The following is a 22,375-nucleotide window of genomic DNA, read 5'->3' as shown; positions in this document are numbered from 1 at the left end:
CACACACACACACACACACACAAGCAAGCAATGGAAGCATGATTTTACAGTGCAAAGAGTTGACAAGAGGAGGTGAAGGTGATATTACGGCGACTGCAAATGAAGATCTGCCTTTGTGACTCTTGTTCAGATATCTGAAACTAAAAAGTGTGAATCTATACTGCTACAGCAGGTTGAAAGCGCCCTAAGGTTTGACATTATCCTTGCGCTTGTTAAGAAGCATCGAAAACACCCTTTCTCCCCACAAACCTGGGCCACCTCCAGTCCGCCTTCTGGCCAGTCCAGACCTGGACCTTCCGCGGGCCAAGCAAGCCAGGGGAGGAAGGGCTTCCCCAGCCAGCCAGCAGCCCCTGGGAGACCCGGTCAGCCTGCGAGAGAGCCTGCACTTCTCCCTTTCTCGGATCCTGCCCGGGCTTCTGGCAGAGCCTTTTCCAGCCCCCATCTCCTCCTTGTTGCAGGAATTGATGCATAGCTTGTTGCCCCTCCAGCAGATCTCATGCTTGTGACTTTTGGGACTTGTCCCCATCTTGTTCCACCTGCCCTGTGGCGCCTCCTGGCTGCTCTTGCCCTGGGATTCCTGGCTGGTCTCCTCGCTTTTTGCCCAAGGGATCCTCGGATTTCTCCGTTAACATCCTAGCCAGGGACCAGCTGGGCGCGGAGGGGTTAAGAGCAGCTGAGCCGCATTCCTAGAGAGGACAGGAAAGGAAGGGGCGGGTCTTCCGGAGGCGCCCTCTTGTCTCCCCCGGTGAGTCTCCCCCTCTTCCCGGGCTCGGCCTTGGGGGGTTGCAGGGGGGGAAGGAGGGGGGCCAAGAAACCCCCTTCAGGTGGGGGGGGGAACCAGGCCCTGGGGGGCCGGGACGGAAAAGAAACGCAGCAAAGAAGGATTTGGGGGGGGGGGGGAGCCCAGTCCATCCTCGGTCTCGCCTGGAGGGCGGGAAGGCATCCCCTGGGATCCCTCCCCGAGACGGGGGGGGGGGTGTGTGCAGGAGGACCCCCAAGCAGCTGCTCCCTGCCCGGCCTGGGGGGGCACACTCCTCTCCCCCCCCCAGCAGAAGAGACTCCTGGGAGGCCGGAGGGACCTTGCCCAGCTGGGAGCCCTGAAGAGCCCAGACTCGGGGGACAAACTGGGCGGCTGGGGGAAATGTCAAATATGCTTTTCAATGGTTTTTAATCCGTTGCATTTTAAATTTTAAGAGGAGGGCAACCCAAATGGTCCAAGGCCTGGAAACGATGCCTTATGAGGAACGGCTAAGGGAGCTGGGCATGTTTAGCCTGGAGAAGAGGAGGTGAAGGGGTGATATGATAGCCATGTTCAAATATATAAAAGGATGTCACATAGAGGAGGGAGAAAGGTTGTTTTCTGCTGCTCCAGAGAAGCGGACACGGAGCAATGGATCCAAACGACAAGAAAGAAGATTCCCCCTAAACATTAGGAAGAACTTCCTGACAGTCAGAGCTGTTTGACAGTGGAATTTGCTGCCAAGGCGTGTGGTGGAGTCTCCTTCTTTGGAGGTCTTTAAGCAGAGGCTTGACAACCATATGTCAGGAGTGCTCTGATGGTGTTTCCTGCTTGGCAGGGGGTTGGACTCCATGGCCCTTGGGGTCTCTTCCAACTCTAGGATTCTATGATTCATCATGGGACTGAAACTGCCTTGTTTGCGCTAGTTGATGATCTCTGGTGGGCAAGGGACAAAGGTGAGAGCTGTTTCCTAGCTCTGCTGCATCTCTTAGAGGCTTTTGGTACCATTGTTATTATTAACCTTCCCTTTCCCAACGTTCCCATGGCAGATGAATTCTACCCCTATTGATCCAGAGCAGAGTAAAACTTAAACATGTTGCAGGATTCGCTGTTGCAGGATAGACCAGAGGCCATTGTATTTCGTTCAGCAGAGCTTTACTGCTACTGAAGGCAAATGAGCCTAAGGGTCACAATTCAGGATTGGCACACATTCAGTATTGGGACTATCCATAAGAAATCCACTTGCAGCAGACTTAACTTAAACTTACAGTAGCTTATAATAATATGTCTAAAGCTTAACACTATACAGTGGTACCTTGGGTTACATACGCTTCAGGTTACATACGCTTCAGGTTACAGACTCCACTAACCCAGAAATAGTACTCAGGTTAAGAACAGAGATCACGCAGCGACGGAAGCAGGAGGCCCCATTAGCTAAAGTGGTGCTTCAGGTTAAGAACAGTTTCAGGTTAAGAACGGACCTCTGGAACGAATTAAGTACTTAACCCGAGGTACCACTGTATGCAGAATGCCACACGAGAAGGAAGAGGGACAGAAAGAGAAGTGAAAGCCAGGCTCCTTCTGGCCTTATTCTTATAGTCAGCATGACCTTGACAGAAGAGAGAACAGGGACAGCCTAATCCATCAGTACTCAGCTTCTCTGAAGGAATAACCCAAACATCAAGAACCTTCTGCTTGTTTCACACAGAGAAGCTTCCAGAACCCTCTTGAACTAATTAGAATAGGAAAGATCTCTACACATCAGATCAATACTTTCTGTACTTAGAAATGCAAACTGACAATGACATTAAAACTATATTTAAAACAGAAAGAAGGTGAATTCTACTTGACTTGCTTTTTAGCACTGTTCTTTGGCCCCACCTAATAATCGTTGTTGTTGTTTAGTCGTTTAGTCGTGTCCGCCTCTTCATGACCCCCTGGACCAGAGCACGCCAGGCCCTCCTGTCTTCCACCGCCTCCCGCAGTTTGGTCAGACTCATGCTGGTGGCTTCGAGAACACTGTCCCACCATCTCGTCCTCTGTCGTCCCCTTCTTCTTGCACCCTCCATCTTTCCCAACATCAGGGTCTTTTCCAGGGAGTCTTCTCTTCTCAGGAGGTGGCCAAAGTCTTGGAGCCTCAGCTTCAGGATCTGTCCTTCCAGTGAGCACTCAGGGCTGATTTCCTTCAGAATGGAGAGGTTTGATCTTCTTGCAGTCCATGGGACTCTCAAGAGTCTCCTCCAGCACCAGAATTCAAAAGCATCAATTCTTCGGCGATCGGCCTTCTTTTTTTTTTTAATTTTTATTAAATTTTGACATAAATATATTTCACAAACGTACAAAAAACAAAATGAAAAAGAAAAAACAGAAAAAGAGAAAAAAAAAAGAAACAAAGAGAGAGAGAAAAAAGAAAAACACGAAAAACATACAACTTTAAATGACATTAATCGACTTCCCTTTATCTCGATTTCGGAAAATATTATCTTGTTTATCTATCTGCTGTGTCTATTCCTTAATAAAACTTTTTACGTAGCAAGCGTTATCTCATGCCTACTGTGATTTCTGTAAGTACATATATGTTTCTGATCAACATTTTGATTTTCCCCTTGTCTCTATTTCCATATATATCCTAAATTTATCCCATTCATTGTTAAATTTTGCACTTCTTTGATTTCTTATTTTCTGTGTCAATTTAGCCAACTCCAAATAATCGGATAATTTAAGTTGCCACTCCTTTAGTGTTGGGATTTTTGGTGTTTTCCAGTACTGTGCTATGAGGGTTCTGGCGGCCACCGTTGCATATTGGAAAAAGGTTCTATCTTCTTCTTTGATATCCTTACCAATTATCCCCAGCAGGAAGGCTTCGGGTTTTTTAACAAACGTATATTTAAGAATTTTTTTTAATTCATTATAGATGGATTCCCAGAATTTTTTGAGAATCTCGCACGTCCACCACGTATGGATGAAATCGCCCTCCTTGCTCTTACATTTCCAACACAATTTATCGCCTGTTCTATACATTTTATGTAGTTTTACCGGCGTTATGTACCATCTGTACATCATCTTATACATGTTTTCCTTTAGTGTCGTGCATGCTGAGAAATTCATATCTTTACACCACAATGCCTTCCATTTGTCAAACTCTATGTTGTACCCTAGGTCTACCGCCCACTTCACCATCACATCCTTTACTTCCTCGTCCTTGGTGTCCCACTCAAGCAACTGGTTGTACATTTTTGATAATAATTTTGTTTTACTTTCTATTATTTCAATCTGAAATCTAGATTTCTTGTCATTTATTCCGATCTTATTATCTTCTCTCCACATTGAATTAATTTGATGGTATTGAATCCAGCCAGTCAGCTTGCTTTTTATTTCTTCATAAGGTCTAATCCTCCACCCGGATTCTGTTTTGGTTAGTAAATCTTCATATGTCCATCTTTCCCCCTCAATGTTTAATTTTTTAATTGTTAAAATGTCTATTGGTGATAACCACCAGGGCGTTTTCTGCTCCAACAATTTTTTGTTCCTTTCCCACACTTCCAGCAGTGGCCCTCTGAAAATGTGATTAGAAAAACCTTTATGAACCCTTCCTTTGTCTCGCCATAAATAGGCATGCCAACCGAATCTTAGATTAAACCCCTCTAGATCTAACAAATTTTTGTTTTTGATGACAATCCAGTCTTTTACCCAACAAAGACATGCAGCTTCGTAATATAACCTCAAATTTGGAACCGCAAGACCACCCCTATCTCTTTGGTCTGTGAGCAATTTAAATCTAATTCTTGGTCTCTTTCCCTGCCAAATGAATTTAGAAAGTAATCTCTGCCATTCTTTGAATATTGAGGTTCCTCTAATTATCGGTATATTCTGGAATAGGAAGAGTAATTTAGGTAGTAAGCTCATTTTAATCACCGCCATTCTCCCCAACCACGAGAGTATCCAAGTCCTTCATTATTTCTTTCCATGTTTTCTTGTAGTTATTTTCAATCAAATTTATATTTTTCATAGTTAACCAGATTCCAAGGTATTTTACTTTTTTAGTTATTTTAATTCCAGTTTGACTTTCAAGATCATTTTTGGTTTCTTCTTCCATATTTTTGGTCATTATTTTGGTTTTTGCTCTGTTCAATTTAAATCCGGATAATTTTCCAAATTCCTCTAGTAGCTTTAACACTTTGCCGACGCTCTCTTTTGGTTCTTCCAATGACAGCATAAGATCGTCTGCATATGTTTTCAGTTTATATTCTTTCGCTCCTATTTTTATGCCACGGATCTCTGGGGTTTTTCTTATCTTGTTTGTGATTATCTCTAAAACCATGATAAACAACAACGGTGACAGAGGGCACCCCTGTTGAGTGCCTTTTGCTATTTCAAACTGTTCTGTCAGGGTATTGTTAATAATTAATCTAGCTCTTTGTTGTGTGTAGATTGCTCTAACTCCTTCCAGGAATGTGCCATCTATCCCTGATCTTTCCAGGCACTTGATCAGAAAACCCCAGGAGACATTGTCGAAAGCCTTCTCGGCATCAACGAACATTAAAGCAGCGGGAATTTCATTATGACATTCTAAATATTCAATAATGTCTATTGTATGTCTAATGTTATCTTTTATCTGTCTGTTGGGAAGGAAACCGGCCTGGTCAATATGAATGAGATTAGTTAAACACTTTTTAAGTCTGTGCGCCATTATATCTGCGAATATCTTGTAATCGTTATTCAATAATGAAATCGGTCTGTAATTCTTGATGTTAAGTTTGTCTGAATCTGGTTTCGGGATCAACGTGATATAGGCTTCTTTCCAGGATGCTGGTATTTTTCCTCCTCTTAGTATCTCGTTGATTACGTCACATAGTACTGGTGTTATGTATTCCTCTAGGACCTTGTAATACTTGGCGGCGATCGGCTTTCTTGATGGTCCAGCTCTCACTTCCATACATCACGACTGGGAAAACCAGAGCTTTAACTATACAGTCCTTTGTTGGCAAGGTAATGTCTCTTCTTTTTAAGATGCTGTCTAGGTTTGTCATTGCTTTTCTCCCAAGAAGCAGGCGTCTTTTAATTTCATGGCTGCTGTCACCATCTGCAGTGATCATGGAGCCCAAGAAAGTAAAATCTCTCACTGCCTCCATTTCTTCCCCTTCTATTTGTCAGGAGGTGATGGGACCAGTGGCCATGATCTTCGTTTTTTTGATAATCATAGTAATAATAAATTTATATGCCGCCCCTCGGACTGGGTTTCCCAGGCATTCTGAGCAGCTTCCAACAAATTAAAACACAATAAGACAACAAACCTTAAAAATTTCCCTATACAGTGAAACCTCAGGTTATATACTTAATTTGTTCCGGAGGTCCATTCTTAACCTGAAACTGTTCTTAACCTGAAGCACCACTTTAGCTAATGGGGCCTCCTGCTGCCGCTGCACCGCCACCACACGATTTCTGTTCTCATCCTTAAGCAAAGTTCTTAACCCGAGGTAATATTTCTGGGTTTGCAGAGTCTGTAACCTGAAACGTCTGTAACCTGAGATACCACTGTACCTGGCTGCCTTTAGACGTGCTTGGCCTCGCCCAGTTAGCCCTTGGGGGGTTGGCCAGGCAATAACCTGGCCCACAGAACAAGAAAGGACCCCACCCAAGTAGTGTGTCTTGAGGACGTTGGGGATTCCAAATGTTAGAAAATAAGACAGAAGCTGGAAGGAAATGGGCCCTGAAGTGGGGGTGGCAGAGGAAGAGAGAGCAACTCTTGAGGGTCCCCAGCTTAAGACCCCAACTATGGCCTAGTGTCTAAATTATATTCACTACAAATTACTCACTTGTCCATCATCATTCTGTCTTTACTTCTTCTCCTGACCTTGTATCAATCTAATAACAGAACAATGTATTTGCTTTGTAGGATTTGTAAGACACTCAAAATCAGATAGACGGAACTTGACAGACGACTACAGGATTCCTTCTGATCTCTTGGAGGCTTCCTAAGAGCACCAACAGATGAGCAAGACAGTTCCTGGCTGCTCTTCTGCCGGAAATGGAGAGCTGGGTGAGGGAATGTGGGGCAGAGACCACTTCCCAGGCTGTAGCCCTGGCTGAAGGTTTCCTCTTGAGTCAGGCAGAGGAGAGGAGGCAAGCAGAGCAGCAGGTGAGAGAGACTTTCCTCTGGAATCTCCCAAGGAGCTCAGAGCGTGAGGGAGAATCTCCCAAACTGCTCTTCTAACGGCTCACCATCTTTTGGGAAGCAAGGGATGAGATCTGCTCCCCTAAAGTGTTTGCTTCAGCCATTCCTGTTCTAATCCTTCTCCCTATTCTCTGTTTTGAATCCTTGTTGCTCTTTCCGGGAAAGGATCCGTTTGCAGAAATGGACCCAGATTCCTCTGAGGCAGAGAGGACTCAGATGAACACCAGAGGGAGGCCACTAGGTAAAGAGGAAGGAGTTTTTCTTCTCATTCTGTGGATCTTGAAACTAATCTGTGGGTTCTGTTCATCTTTGGGGGGGGGGGGAAGCACTTGGGGCCAAGAGCGCCAAGGAGGGGAGATGTATTTTGACCCAAATTAAGTTTGAAATGAGTACAAATGTCTAAACGGACTTTGCAAGAAAGACTTTTTCTAAGGCTCATCTGTAGCCTGAAATGCGCTGCTGAAGCTCTGAGAGACGCAGGACCTGATGGCTTCCCTTTGACTTTTGTCTCTCTCAGGTGACCGAAGGATGCCCCCCAGACCTCCTCATCTGTCTTTTCATGAGAACGGAGGAGAAGCAGCAGCCGTGGAAACAGATCTGGTATGGGGAAAGAGCTTTGTGGGGAAAGAGTCAGAGGAGGGGGGCAGCCAGGGAGTAGGCCAGAACGAATTTCTCCTGCTCAAAGCTTTTTTTGTTTCATTCTCTTTATTTCCCATTCTTCTCCTTCATCTCAGCCACCACCAAGGCATCCCACATCAATTCCTGAGATGCGTAAACTCCTTCTACATCAACTTTTAACTTTTCCTGGTCCCTTTTCACACCTTTCACCTCTCCTTGTGTACATTTAGTTTTCTCCTCCACCCCTTTTAACCTAGTTTCCACTTTAGTGGTTCTCACATTTAATTCCTTCATTTCCCCCATCATTTCTAACATTGTATTTTATTTTATTTCCAGTTTGGCTGCCTAATGCAGCCACATTTTTAAAAAAGTTGTTACCTGTTTCTAGTTGAAATTCTGAAAAAGGATCATCCTGCAAAGAAACCTTTCTGCCCAATGTCACTACTCTTAAATTCAACACCAGCATTTTCTCAGCCTTGACCAATTTGCTCTCAAAACACAGAGCCTTTCCCACCAAGTCCCACCAGGCTGCTTGGCCTTATCAACCCTTTGTCAAGGTCACCTGGAAAAATACAGCATTTGGCTAGTTTCCCTTTGTTCTAACCCCTTTACCAACACCTAGTTTTAACCTAGAATTATAAATGAAAGGATCAATGCAAATTTACAAATCCAAATTGAAAAGGATAAAGGTCTTCCATACATATATACTTTGTCATATTCTAAAATATAAATGTATATAAATATAGAAATTTATGTTATAAAAGTATAAGACGTAGAGGTGTTAAATTAAGAAGTGAAAGAAATATGTAAATAACAGTCTTTTACACAGGGCTATTTACTATGTAAAATAAAGTAGTCCAAACCATAAAATTTATCTCAGTTCCAGTTGGTTTAAACAAAAAAGCAAAACAAAAGAAGAGAATTTGACTCCATTTGCTGATACTCAATGTCCAGTGAAAATATAGTTTAGTATTCCAGTGTAGTTTTAATTCCAAAATAATCTTTCCAGAATATAATTATAATCCACTTTCTTTGTTCTTGAAACTTGACACAGTATTCAGCCCCAGTTGTTTTCTCCAATATCTCAAGATTCTTTGAGTTTTAAAAGTATTAATAACTTCCCAAATTAATAAAAAATCCCTTAGTTCCACCAGGTTTTTAAATTGGTATTTAAAAAGCTTTGTATAATCCTTTGTCTTTGCCAGCCATTTGTTGTCGTTTAGTCGTGTCCGCCTCTTCGTGACCCCCTGGACCAGAGCACGCCAGGCACTCCTGTCTTCCACTGCCTCCCGCAGTTTGGTCAAACTCATGTTCGTAGCTTCAAGAACACTGACCAACCATCTCATCCTGTCGTCCCCTTCTCCCATTAGATGGCTTTAACTCCAAAGGTTGATCCCCAGTTTCCCACTTGTAAAACTTCTCATGTGGTTAAAATACCCACAGATGGGAGTAGACTTCCTTTTTAACCTCCTGTTTTTTGCCGAATTAGTAATAAATTTTCCTTCTCACCTTGCCAATCGGCTTGAAATTATTTGGAAAGATAGTCCACTGCTGACTGGTTCAGAGGCTTCGCAACACAGAATCATGCTGGTGCCTAGATCGTTGGCTTTTCTCTCGGCTTTCACCCCCACTCGCCTCTCGGTGCAGGGGCAGAAACCGGAGCTACCGAGTTGCCGTTTGCTGTCTGCAGGACGTCACGACACCTCAAATACCCTTTTGAGGCATTTTTCGGGGTGCACCTTGCCTGAGCGCTTCCCCAATCCACTGCAGAGCAGAGTTTGACGCAGCTTTTAAACTCGCAGTCCGTTTGCCATTCACGCCTACCCGGAAGTCCCATTAAATCATTAAAATAAACAGCCATACCTAAAATGTGCAGCAAAATAATCCCATTAAAACAACACAACAATTAACGGACAGAAAACGACTGAGCATAATCTTAAGGCTGTCTCAGAAGAGGACCTTTTTCCTTTTCCTTCAGGGTCCTCTGTGCTTTGAAGATGTAGCAGTGTATTTCACAGAGGAGGAGTGGGCGTTGCTGGATCCTGACCAGAGAGCTCTGCATAAGGAAGTCATGGAGGACAATCGTAGGATTGTGGACTCTCTCAGTAAGGATTCCTGGTGGACTATAATATATATGTTGAAATCCAATACATTATAAATGTTTTGATGGCGCTTGACAGCATCTGGGATTCTCCTTCCCCATAGCTCACCTTGAATCTACTGTTTTGCCTGCGAATATTCTTGCCCCACATATGCCTTTTTAAACCATGACCAGGCTGGTCTGAGCTGCCCACACCTTCTTGAATGTAACTTTCTGTGTGGTGGCAGAAGAAGTAGCAGCTTCTGTGAGGTTTTCTGTTTTTGCTTCGGTCACTTTCTGGTTGACCAAAGAGACAACTGGCCTTGCCGATGGGGCAGATTCCATGATTAGGTCAAACAAAATCCATCCTGGAAGATGCCAGGCTGTTTGAATCTCAGGTTCCCATCAATCTGTGTGTCAAGGAGAGTCAACAAAGGCAGTGAACCTCGTAGTAAGTCCGTAGATCTAACCCCCTTTAATTCTTCATCGATCACAAACATTCATTAGCAGTGCTCCATTATTTGAATAATTTGGGGCTCCATTTCTTCCTGAGGCTCTAATCTGTTTCTCTCTTTGATGCAGGTGGTGATGGATTGAAAATTATGCACAAGGGAGACATTCACAGAGTGGGGAAGGTGTATAAATATTTGGAATGTGGAGAGAGTTATAGTCAGAGCTCCCATTCCACTTCCCATAAAATAAATTCCATTGGGAAGAATCGCTATCAGTGCTTGGAAGGTGGTAAGACGTTTCGTCAGAAGAAATGTCTCACTTTCCATCCAAGAACTCACAGCAGGGAAAAGCCATATCAGTGCATGGAATGCGGAAAGAGCTTCAGTCAGAGGTCCAATCTCACGACCCATAAAACCATTCATACAGGAGAGAAACCATATAAGTGTTTGGAATGTGGAAAGAACTTCAGGAAGAAGGCTAAGCTTATGGCTCATCAAAGAATTCATACAGGAGAAAAACCATATCATTGCATGGAATGTGGAAGGCGCTTCAGGCAAAGAGCCCATCTCACTTCCCACCAAATACTTCACAGTGGGAAGAAACCCCATCACTGTTTGGAATGTGGAAAGAGCTTCAGTTACAGGCATGTGCTCAAGGCCCATCAAAGAATTCATACAGGGGAGAAACCATATCAGTGCTTGGAATGTGGAAAGAGCTTCAGTCAAAGGGTTGCACTCACAGCCCATCAAATAATTCATACAGGAGAGAAACCATATCAGTGCTTGCAATGTGGAAAGAGCTTCCGTCGGAGGTCCCATCTCACTTCCCATCAAATAACTCACAGTGCAGGGAAAACCCATAAGTGCTTGGAATGTGGAAAGTGCTTTAATCAGAGATCCTATCTCAATTCCCATCAGAAAATCCATAGAGGGGAGACACCATATAAGTGTTTGGAATGTGCAAAGAGCTTTATTCACAAGGCTGTGTTTAAGGCCCATCAAAGAATTCACACAGGGGAAAAACCATATCAGTGCTCGGAATGTGGAAAAAGCTTCAGTCAAAAGGCTGTGCTGACAGCCCATCAAAGCATTCACACAGGTGAAAAACTGTATCAGTGCTTAGAATGTGGAAAGAGCTTCAGTCAGAAAGCTAAGCTCATGGCTCATCAGGGAATTCATACAGGAGAGAGACCTCATAAGTGCTTGGAATGTGGAAAGAGCTTCAGGCAGAGGGGGCATCTAAAGGGTCATCAAAGCATTCATACAAAGGAAAAACCATATCAGTGCTTGGAATGTGGAAAGAGCTTCAGGCGGAAGAATATTCTCATTTCCCATCAAACAATTCACACTGGGGTGAAACCATATCAGTGCTTGGAATGCGGAAAGCACTTCAGTCATAGGTCCCATCTCACATCTCACCAAATAACTCACAGTGGGAAGAAACCCCATCACTGTTTAGAATGTGGAAAGAGCTTTGGTCACAGGGCTGTGCTTAAGGCCCATCAAAGAATTCATACAGGAGAGAAACCATATCAGTGCTTGGAATGTGGAAAGAGCTTCAGTCGGAAGGACCATCTCACTTCCCATCAAACAACTCATACTGGGGTAAAACCATATCTCTGCATGAAATGTGGAAAGACTTTTAGTCGGAAGGATAGTCTCACTTCACATGAAAGAATTCACAAAAAAGAAGAACCATGTAAAAGCTTCAAATGTGGAACAGACTTCATTAAGGGATCCCAATTCACTTCCCATCAAATAACACACAGTGGTGAGAACCCATACCAGTGCTTGGAATGTGGGAAGAGCTTCAAGTGGAAGAGAAGTATCATTTGCCATCAAAGCATTCATACAGGGCAGAAACCATATCAGTGCTGGGAATGTGGGAAGAGCTTTTCCTGGAAGACAAATCTCATTTCCCATCAGAGAATTCATACAGGGGGGGCACCGTATCAGTGTTTGGAATGTGGGAAAACATTCAATCAGAAGTATACCCTTACTTCACATGAAAGAATTCACAGAGGGGAGGGAGGATATAAGTGCTTTGAATGTGGAAGGAGTTTCAGTAGGGGCTCCCAGCTCTCTTCCCATCAAAGAATTCATACAGGGGAGAGACCTCATCAGTGCTTGGAATGTGGGAAGAGCTTCAATAGGGAAAAAAGTCTAACGTCCCATCAAATAACTCATTCAACGGATGAACCCTATCAGTGTTTGGAATGTAGAAAGAGCTTCAAATCAAAGAGAAGTCTCACTTTACATCAGAGAATTCATACAGTGGTGAAACCATATCAGTGCCTGGAATGTGGGAAGAGCTTCAGTCGGAATGAACATCTCACTTCCCATAAAACAATTCACAGTGAGGAGAGACTATATCAGTGCTTGGAATGTGGAAAGAGCTTCAGATCAAAGAGAAGTCTCACTTTACATCAAATAATTCATACAGGGGAGAAGCCACATCAGTGCTTGGAATGTGGAAAGAGCTTCAGTCGTAAGGAACATCTCACTTCCCATCAAACAATTCACCGTGAGGAGAGACCATATCAGTGCTTGGAATGTGGAAAGAGCTTCAAATGGAAGAAAAGTTTCACATTCCATCAAAGAATTCATACAGGGGAGAAACCATATCAGTGCTTAGAATGTGGAAAGAGCTTCATGCAGAGGTCTAAGATGACAATCCATCAAAGAACTCACCGCAAGGAGACTCATAGCATTTGAAGATGGCTGACACATCTCTTAATCTCTTTTTGAGACAAAACATATCCAACTCAGAACTCTGGGTATAGGGCAGTGTATCTTTTGGGTCTCCCTCCTCTTCATGTGTTCCAGCTTGACAATATCCTTCTTTTATTGTGGCGTCCAGAACTGGACCCTGTACTCCAGGTGTGTTCTGACCAAGGCAGAAGGGAGCAGTAATATCACGTCCAATCATCAGGACGCCAGATGTCTGTTGATGCAGCCTAAAATAACATTAGCTTATTTTGCTGCTGCCTCACATTGTTGACTCATGTCAATTTTGTGGTGTACTAAGACTCCTAGGTCCTTTTCACATGTACAGCTGCCAAGTCTAGGGTTCATCATAGGAATCATGGAATTGCAGAGTGCTGAGGGACCACAAGAGTCATTGTTCAACCCTCTCGCAATGCAGGAATCTCAAATAAAGCATCCATGACAAATGGGCATCCAAGCTCTGCTGAAAACTTCCAACGAAGGAGAGTCCACCACAGTTTTATGGGTGAATCAGAGGACAAAGAGTATCAGAAAAGATTATGAAAGTCAGTTACAGCAGCAGGAAACCTGTTTTATTTTTATGTTTAAATCCATTCATCCAGGGGGACGTAACTCTGAATTAGACTTCAATTGTCTTATTTGATTATCTGTATCTTTGCTGTTACTTTGTACTGTGGCTTTAAGCTCGATCTCCTTGTTATCAGTATCACCTGGGGCTGGCTATATATATTTTTCAAAAAATGTTGTTAGTAACAGTGACTACATAATCGCATGAGCACTGAGTACTCATGTATATTATATCCATTCAAAAAAAAGATTGGGTATGTGTCAGGGGTTCAGAAGGAGAGACACAGGAGGGGGAGCAAATGGAGAGTGAGGAGGAGGAGTACGAGGGGGGCGCAGGCAGTGACAGTGGCCAGAGTTATTCCACAAGCCTCTCTAGCGAATCGGAGGACTCACAGAAGGGAGCGCCGGTGGCCAGAGCAAGGGAGATTCCAAGGGAGAAACCTCAAAAGGGAGGGGCCAGCGGGGAGTCTCTGAACAGCAGCTGGAGATCAGGGCCAGCGTCTCCACCAGAGCGCAGTGGGGAGGGGGAGTCCCAGGAGTCGGGACCAGTGTCCTCACCACCAGAGGGAGGAGAGGAGTCAGGTTTGGCAACACCCACATCAGGAAGCGGGGAAACGGTCAGAAGGAAAGTCACCGGCTGGGCGCGCGCGCCAAGTTCAAATGTACAGGAGCGCGGCACAGCGGGGAGCCCGGGAAGGGAGCCAGGTCCTAAAGCCCGCCGGAGGGAGGGGCAAGACTCAGGAGGCTCCGCGTCAGAGGAGTCCAGGAAGGAGGGAACCCCAGAGGGCAGAAGGACCCAACGCAGGAAAGAGCAGCGCAAGAGGTGGAGCCAGGCTAGAATCTTAAACTGGTGTGGGTGGAGCAGTGAGTCAGAGGGGACTTAGCCGGTCTAGCGTTAAGACGTGGGCCTGCGCGCCCAGAGCTTGGAAATGGAAACTAAACTTCAATTAAGACTTTTGTATATAATATCCACTGGGCGTTGGTCCTCTGTGAGCTGGGACCTAGCGGCAGTCCTGACAGTAAGTCCCCTCACCATTTTCACCAATTTTGCAACCTCGTGGAGTGCGGGAAAGCAGCGAGGGGAGAAGATTGGTGCTTCGCGAGCTCACGAAAAACAGGGAAATGACTACCGAAGAGAGGATAGCGAGTTTGCAAAACGCAGTGACGCAGTTGACTGCAGAAATTGCGGCTTCCAGAAAGAAAGAACAGGAAGCAGCTGCTGCCTGCCAGGATCTGCGAACCAGGTTAGAAGTCCTAAGTACACAGAGGCTACCAGCCACCAGACCAGAAGGGATTGGGCTGGGAAACAGAGGAGGGAGCCTGGTATCTCACTTCAATGGGGACCTGCAGGAGTATCCTAACTTCAGAGCAGATGTGATTTATACATTGCAGCTGCTTGACAAAGACTTTAAAAATGAGGGAGAGAAAGTGGGATTTATTATTTCGCATTTGCGGGGGGAGGCAAAATCGTGGCTGCGCAATCTATGGAGAGACAAGGATCCAGCCCTCCAAAATGCGGCTGCCTTCATTAAAGTGATGGATGCGTGTTTTTTATCTGAGATTGATGTGGATATCGCTAGGAGGGAGATTCACGGACTAAGACAAGGTAAAGCCACTGTGAGGCAATATCATGCACGTTTTTTCGGATTGGTGAATGTACTAGCCTGGGAGAAAGAATCGCCTGCCGTCAGAGACCTGTTCTGGGAGGGGTTGAGCGGAGCTGTGAAAGATGAGATCGCAAGGGGGGGAAGACCCCAAACCACCAAGGAAGTGGTGGAACGGGCACTCTCCATTGGGGTTCGGTTGGAAGGACGCCCTTGGGGCAGGGAGGAAGGGCATTTGGGACGCACGCCAGCGAAAGGAATGCCTCCCTTCCCCAAGGAGGCGGCGCGCGCTCGATCCATGCCTCCGCTGGGAGGGGGAGAGGAGCCGATGGAGATAGGTGGTGCTAAGGCTCACTCCACAGTCGGAGCCCTAACTCCGGGAGCAGTCAAGATGAAGCCTCCTAGAGGAACCAGGAAGTGCTACATCTGCGACAGTGCTCAGCATATGGCAAAAGAGTGTCCCCAGCGGTTTCACAAGCATACTGCAGCCGCAGCGACAGTAACAGACGCAATTCAGCAGAGGGAGTCGCAGCAGGAAAACTCCACTGTCTGGCTGGAGATGGCGTCTCTGGGGACCAGCCAGACAAGTCAGTGAAGCAATCCCCAGGGATCTTACAGCCCACCGACCCCCTCCCACCCAAACCAGTAGTGCAGCTCACCGCATCCCTTCAGCTCCCCAATGGGCTACTGGTGGAAATTCCCATCACCGTAGATTCGGGGAGCAATGCAGATTTTATAGACATGCAGTTCCTCCAGCAACATGGCATAGCCCTTCTGCCAGCGGCGGTACCTCTGAAAGTCGTCACAGTGGACGGCAGGGAGCTACTGGGAGGGCAAGTGCTACAGCAGACGCCGCCAATGGTGATGCGCATTGGAAACCACCGTGAGGTCATCAGCTTCAACGTCACCCGCCTGTCAGACACGCCCATAGTGTTGGGAATGAGTTGGCTGGATAGGCACAGCCCGGCATTAGCTTGGTACCAGCGGCAACTGACCTTCGGCTCCTCTTACTGCGCAGAACACTGCATCCTGGCGGACTTGGAAGATGAGGGGCACGAGGATGGACCACAGCTGAACTTGGGCATGTTGCAAGCGGTGCCTAACAAATACAAGGAGTTTTTGGAGGTCTTCTGCGAGAAAGAGGCGGATAAGCTGCCACCCCACAGACCCTACGACTGCAAGATTGACCTCCTGCCGGGGGCGACGCTCCCGACGGGGAAACTGTACTCCATGTCTGAGGATGAATTGCAAGAGCTCAGGGAGTTCATAGATCACAACCTGAAGCGGGGATTCATCCGGGAGTCCAAGGCGGCAGGAGGCAGTCCCGTGTTCTTTGTAAAGAAGCGGGACACGCCCCAAAAGAGGCTGGTCGTTGATTTCCGCTTCTTGAACCTCAAGACCAAGCCCTCAGCATTCCCTATGCCCAAGATCGATGACCTGCTGGCGACGGTGAGGAAGGGTCGCATCTTTACCAAGTTGGATCTGCGCGGAGCGTACAATCTCATTCGCGTACGGGAAGGCGACGAGTGGAAAACAACCATGTTTACGCCGCTGGGCACTTATGAATACAGAGTTATGCCTTTTGGATTAAAAAATGGTTCCCACTGCTTTCAAGCCTTCATGCATCATGTCTTGGCGGGTCTCCTCTACAAGAAATGCGTCTGCTTCCTGGATGACATCCTAATTTTCTCGGAATCGCCGGAGGCTCACGAGAGAGATGTTAGGGAAGTTCTGCAGAGGCTGCGGGAGCACAGGCTGTACGCCAAGCTGGAGAAGTGCCAGTTCGACAAGACGGAGGTGGATTTCTTGGGCTACAAACTGTCCGACAAGGGACTGGCTATGGACGGTGCCAAGGTACGTGCAGTACTGGATTGGAAGAGCCCACGCAATAGGAAGGAAGTACAGAGGTTTGTCGGTTTTGCCAACTTTTATCGCAAGTTCATCAAGGGTTTCGCCATGCAGACAGCGGCCATCACCGACACCCTCAGTTCCAAGAAGAAGAGGTTCATCTGGACGGAGCAGGCAGAGCAGTCCTTTCAGAAGCTCAAGCAGCTCTTCGCTTCCGAAGAGAACCTACTGCACGTAAATCCCAGCAGGCCCATGAGAGTGGAGACGGACGCCTCAGACAGGGCCGTGGGAGCCGTTCTGTTGCAGCAAGACCACCAGGGGGACTGGAGGCCGTGCGCTTTCTACTCCAGAAAACTCAGCAAAGCGGAGCAGAACTACACCATTTGGGACAGGGAGTTGCTGGCCATACATGCAGCCTTCAAGGCGTGGCGGCACTTCCTCGTCGGAGCCAAGCACACGGTGCAGGTCCGCACAGACCATAAGAACTTGGAGTACTGGCGCACGGCGAGGTTCCTGAACCAGCGACACATCCGCTGGGCGGAGTTCTTTGCAGATTTCGACTTCAGAATTGAGTACATCCCAGGAAACAGCAACGTCTTGGCGGACGCGCTGTCCAGAAAACCGCAGTATCTGGAGGCAGAGGCACCGGCGGCGGCCAAGCACATTTTCACACCACAGGCGTGGGCATGCGCGTCAGCCACGGTGGACCTGGACGCGGTGCGCCGCGCGCTGCGAACAGACTCGTTCGCCCGAGCCAAGATGGAGGAGGTGTGCAGTGGCAAGGCGAGGGGCGACGAATTCCAAGTGCGAGACGGCCTGCTCCTACGCAAGGGAGTCCTCTACGTACCAGGAGACAGCCTCCGCGCGAAGGTCCTGCAACAGCTGCACGACGCGCCCAGCGCGGGGCACTTCGGCAAGGAGAAGACGGTGGACTTAGTAGCCAGAGACTTTTGGTGGCCTAAGATGCGGGGGGATGTCGCGGACTATGTCAATAGGTGCGACACCTGCCAAAGGGCTAAGCCTGTGCACCAGCCGCCGGCGGGCCTGTTGGAACCGCTACAGACACCGTTCGTACCGTGGGAGAGGGTAGCCCTGGACTTTGTCACAGATCTACCCAGCTCAAGGGGCAAGACGGCAGTGCTCGTGGTAGTGGACCTGTTCACCAAGATGGCCCACTTCATTCCGTGCGCGAAGGTGGCCACGGCCGAGCAGACCGCTAAGATGTTCATAGACCACGTGTTCAAGGTGCACGGCCTACCACGGTCTATTTTGTCCGACCGGGGGCGCCAGTTCATCTCCAACTTCTGGCAAAAGCTGATGGGATTCCTGAACGTCAAGGTCAGCCTGGCGTCGGCGAGACACCCGCAAACTAACGGGCAGGCGGAAAGGGTCAACGCCATCATGCAGCAGTACCTGAGATGCTACGCGAACCAGCAGCCATCGACCTGGGTGGACTATCTACCGTTGGCCGAGTTTGCCTACAACAACACGAAGCACGGGTCCACGGGGGTGACCCCATTTTTTGCCAACTACGGGAGGCATCCCAGAACCTTCCCGGGTCTGGACACAGTGCGGGAGGGGGAGCCACAGGGAGCAGAGGAAGTGGCAGCGGAGTTGCAGGAGATCCACGAGCAGCTCAGGAGGCAGTTAGAGTTGGCAAAACAGGCTTACAAAGTGCAGGCAGATCGACACAGGAGGGTTGGGGAGGACATCCAGGTGGGAGACTGGGTCTGGTTGGCAGCACAAGCAGTTCCAGCCAGATCGTTAGCCAAGAAGAAACTAGGGCACAAGCAGCTAGGGCCTTACCAAGTAGAGGCGCAGATCAACCCAGTGGCCTTCCGGTTGACACTCCCGGAGGGTTCCAGAATGCACCCGGTCTTTCATAGATCAGTGCTCACGCCCTACAGAGAGCCCCACAGGTTTCAAGCACCGGGGAAGGCGCCAGACCCGCTCAGAGAAGCGCCCAAAAAAGGGGGGTCGCCGAAAGGGGAGCCACTTAATGAAGCCACTGAGATTTTAGACTCAAGGTGGGGGGAGGACGGGATTGAATATCTTCTCGCCACGGAGGACACCCCGGCCAGCGCCAACAGGTGGGTGCCGGATTACGCAGTGGAAGAGCAGTTGCTCAAGGAAGAATTCCACACACTTTTCCCGCACAAGCCTATGCCGGCGGGCTTTTTCGAGGATTGTTTGTTCACACCCACACTCTCGGCCAGCACTTTCCGGGGTTTCTCGTCAGCTGAGGACTCGGCTCCGGGAGGCAGCTCTCCGGAGGGATCACTTTCAGGTTTTGGCACGGGGGGATCTTATTGGTGGGAGGACCAACCCGAGGTGGGCTGGCGCAGAGACATGCCGAAGGGGCCCTGGGAGGTGGACCCCCATCAAACAACTGGGGGAGGAGGGCTCTTGGGTGATTTGGGGTCGAGCGCAGATTTCGAGCACACCGCGCAGGAGATGGAAGCGGAGGAGGTCGTCGTCGACGAGCCCATGGGGGACTTCCCGGACTTATCTCGATGGTTGCAAGCCTCAGGGGACGAGCTGTATCCTGGACTCACCCCTACAACAATGGAGCACCCGGAACCCGCACCGGAAGAGGGGGAGGGGGGAAGGGGGGGCTTCGAGGGGGGGATGGATGTCAGGGGTTCAGAAGGAGAGACACAGGAGGGGGAGCAAATGGAGAGTGAGGAGGAGGAGTACGAGGGGGGCGCAGGCAGTGACAGTGGCCAGAGTTATTCCACAAGCCTCTCTAGCGAATCGGAGGACTCACAGAAGGGAGCGCCGGTGGCCAGAGCAAGGGAGATTCCAAGGGAGAAACCTCAAAAGGGAGGGGCCAGCGGGGAGTCTCTGAACAGCAGCTGGAGATCAGGGCCAGCGTCTCCACCAGAGCGCAGTGGGGAGGGGGAGTCCCAGGAGTCGGGACCAGTGTCCTCACCACCAGAGGGAGGAGAGGAGTCAGGTTTGGCAACACCCACATCAGGAAGCGGGGAAACGGTCAGAAGGAAAGTCACCGGCTGGGCGCGCGCGCCAAGTTCAAATGTACAGGAGCGCGGCACAGCGGGGAGCCCGGGAAGGGAGCCAGGTCCTAAAGCCCGCCGGAGGGAGGGGCAAGACTCAGGAGGCTCCGCGTCAGAGGAGTCCAGGAAGGAGGGAACCCCAGAGGGCAGAAGGACCCAACGCAGGAAAGAGCAGCGCAAGAGGTGGAGCCAGGCTAGAATCTTAAACTGGTGTGGGTGGAGCAGTGAGTCAGAGGGGACTTAGCCGGTCTAGCGTTAAGACGTGGGCCTGCGCGCCCAGAGCTTGGAAATGGAAACTAAACTTCAATAAAGACTTTTGTATATAATATCCACTGGGCGTTGGTCCTCTGTGAGCTGGGACCTAGCGGCAGTCCTGACAGTATGTAACCTTTTTATGTTTATAATTTCCACGCTAATTGAGGTTATTGTTATATACGTGCAGGTTATTGTTATATACGTGACTTATTCAAGGACTTTCAGAGACTTCCGTTTGATAGTTGTGATGTTTTCCATTATTTCATAAAGTTTTCTATACTGTAATTGTTTCTGGCCATCGTGGTGCTTTCGATATTGCTGTATCTTATCCAATCAGCAGGACAATTTTTTACCTTTGGGAGTTAATGTGACATTAGTTTATGAATTAGGTCTTCTACAAGGAAAAATGTTTAGAATTTATCCGCCTCCGTTAAGCTTGTAGATAGTCCCTTTCTATACAAGTGTATTGTTGTTTAGTCATTGAGTTGTGTCCGACTCTTCGCAACCTCCTGGACCAGAGCACGCCAGGCACTCCTGTCTTCCACTGCCTCCCTCAGTGTTGTCAAACTCATGTTGGTAGCTTCCAGAACACTGTCCCACCATCTCGTCCTCCACCATCCCGTTCTCCTTGTGCCCTCCATCTTTCCCAGCATCAGGGTCTTTTCCAGGGAGTCTTCTCATGAGGTGGCCAAAGTATTGGAGCCTCAGCTTCAGGATCTGTCCTTCCAGTGAGCACTCAGGGCTAATTTCCTTAAGAATGGATGTGTTTGATCTTCTTGCAGTCCATGGGACTCTCAAGAGTCTCCTCCAGCACCAGAATTCAAAAGCATCCATTCTTTGGCGATCAGCCTTCTTGATGGTCCAGCTCTCACTTCCATACATCACTACTGGGAAAACCAGAGCTTTTACTATATGGACCTTTGTTGGCAAGGGGATGTCTCTGCTTTTTAAGATGCTGTCTAGGTTTGTCATTGCTTTTCTCCCAAGAAGCAGGCGTCTTTCAATACAAGTGTATTAGAGTCCAATAAATTCTAAAAAATGTTTTTGCTGCTAGAGATGTAATTAGGAAAATGCTTTTTGGAAACATATGTTCATAGGATGTCCAAAGCTTGCATTTTGGAGGAAAGTATTAAGGTGCATAAATATTACAGACCAACTTTATATGTGTTGACAACGGGTTAATGTAAATGAACTCTTTGCATCCTTCCTTCTGATAAAAAACTGATATTTATTCACTGGAAAGATAATGCCAAGGTCCCCTTTGAACGATGGATACAAGATAGGACTACTCTTGCAACGTAGGAGTGTAGATTGTGAAGAAAGACAATGATATTTAGAATTCATTTATAAAAACAATGAATTGTTAATAATATTCTACTTGTTAGAATAATCGTTCCACTTATATACCTACATATTGTATTGTATCACAGTTTCAAGCAGTTTCCTTTGGTTTGGCTTGACCTTTCTCCATCCTTGTCACTTCATTTCTCTTCTGGAAATTTACAACAAAATAGAAACCCGTCACGCTTCTGCCTGGTTGAACAGACCCCCATCCCTCCTTGAATTGAAGCCATGTGACCTTGACTTTCAACTTCCCTTTGACCAAGGGTCTCATTGGGGATCCTCTGTGTTCCTCAGAGTCAGATCAGTTGGCCTATGTTTCACAATTGTGCATTTTACAAAGAATACAACATTAAGGAGTTAAGTGGAACCGCAGCGATCCAGATGAATGTAATTAAGGTCCAGCTCCTGATTCACTGTTTTTTGTGACTCTCATTCACTGTCCCTTAAAAGAAGGGAAAATATGTTTGCATGCCAGTAGTAGCAGTGGTAGAGAGGGGAGGGCTAGAGGAGGGTCTGAATGCAGAATGTGAACTGGGGGGGGGGGGTTCCATAGGGTGAGCTTGTATTTCACCCAGGACATCCAGCTGGAGGCTTACTGCTGTGGGAGCCAGCTGGGAGAATGGCCAGAGTGCGGAAGAGGCCGGAGAACCTTCCACCAGGAGCCGTCCAGGAGAATAACGGGACAGGCAGGCAGCCTTGGCTTCCTGGAACAACCGCACTGTTGTTCTTGCACTTAAAAGGACTGCACCCTCTGGGGAGAGAGAGACTTTGTGTTGAGACCTTGCATTGGAATGGTTGCCTGTTTGCTCATTCAATGAATTAAAGACTTGTCTTTCTTCATCTCTGTGAGATGTGGTTATTTCATACTGGGGGTCCATCCTGCTGCACTGTAGAAACACAACCAACCAGATCCTTGGGTTCCCCTTGGCTAACTATGGACCCCCTTCCCAGA

General features: G+C 47.6%; 1 protein-coding gene across 2 annotated transcripts; it reads left to right on the top strand.

Moving 5' to 3' along the window:
* The first annotated feature begins 707 nt into the window (after positions 1–707).
* LOC310841768 (uncharacterized protein) lies at positions 708–22,265 on the top strand. 2 transcript variants are annotated; one of them, XM_083733180.1, is made up of 8 exons: positions 708–745; positions 1,620–1,695; positions 6,636–6,878; positions 7,080–7,155; positions 7,432–7,514; positions 9,511–9,637; positions 10,195–13,540; positions 20,205–22,265. In XM_083733180.1, exons 3-7 carry the CDS (start codon positions 6,768–6,770, stop codon positions 12,777–12,779), a joined length of 2,982 nt encoding a protein of 993 aa, XP_083589306.1. In that variant the 5' UTR covers positions 708–745; positions 1,620–1,695; positions 6,636–6,767; the 3' UTR covers positions 12,780–13,540; positions 20,205–22,265. The 2 variants fall into 2 exon arrangements, with proteins under 2 accessions (XP_083589306.1, XP_083589305.1); XM_083733179.1 differs by having other exon boundaries at positions 10,195–13,612.
* Positions 22,266–22,375: the final 110 nt, after the last annotated feature.

The sequence above is a fragment of the Podarcis gaigeae genome (genome assembly GCF_964106915.1).
Source record: "Podarcis gaigeae genome assembly, chromosome: 3".
Classification (NCBI taxonomy): Eukaryota; Metazoa; Chordata; class Lepidosauria; order Squamata; family Lacertidae; genus Podarcis; species Podarcis gaigeae.
This window is presented reverse-complemented; position numbering and strand designations above follow the sequence as displayed.

Bases quoted from the DNA above. Each gene is read 5' to 3' on its own strand.
- LOC310841768 (XM_083733180.1), top strand. From the start codon at position 6,768: ATGGAGAGCTGGGTGAGGGAATGTGGGGCAGAGACCACTTCCCAGGCT. The intron at 7,156-7,431 runs GTAAAGAGGAAG...TGTCTCTCTCAG, and splicing joins CACCAGAGGGAGGCCACTAG to GTGACCGAAGGATGCCCCCC. The intron at 7,515-9,510 runs GTATGGGGAAAG...CTTTTCCTTCAG, and splicing joins CAGCCGTGGAAACAGATCTG to GGTCCTCTGTGCTTTGAAGA.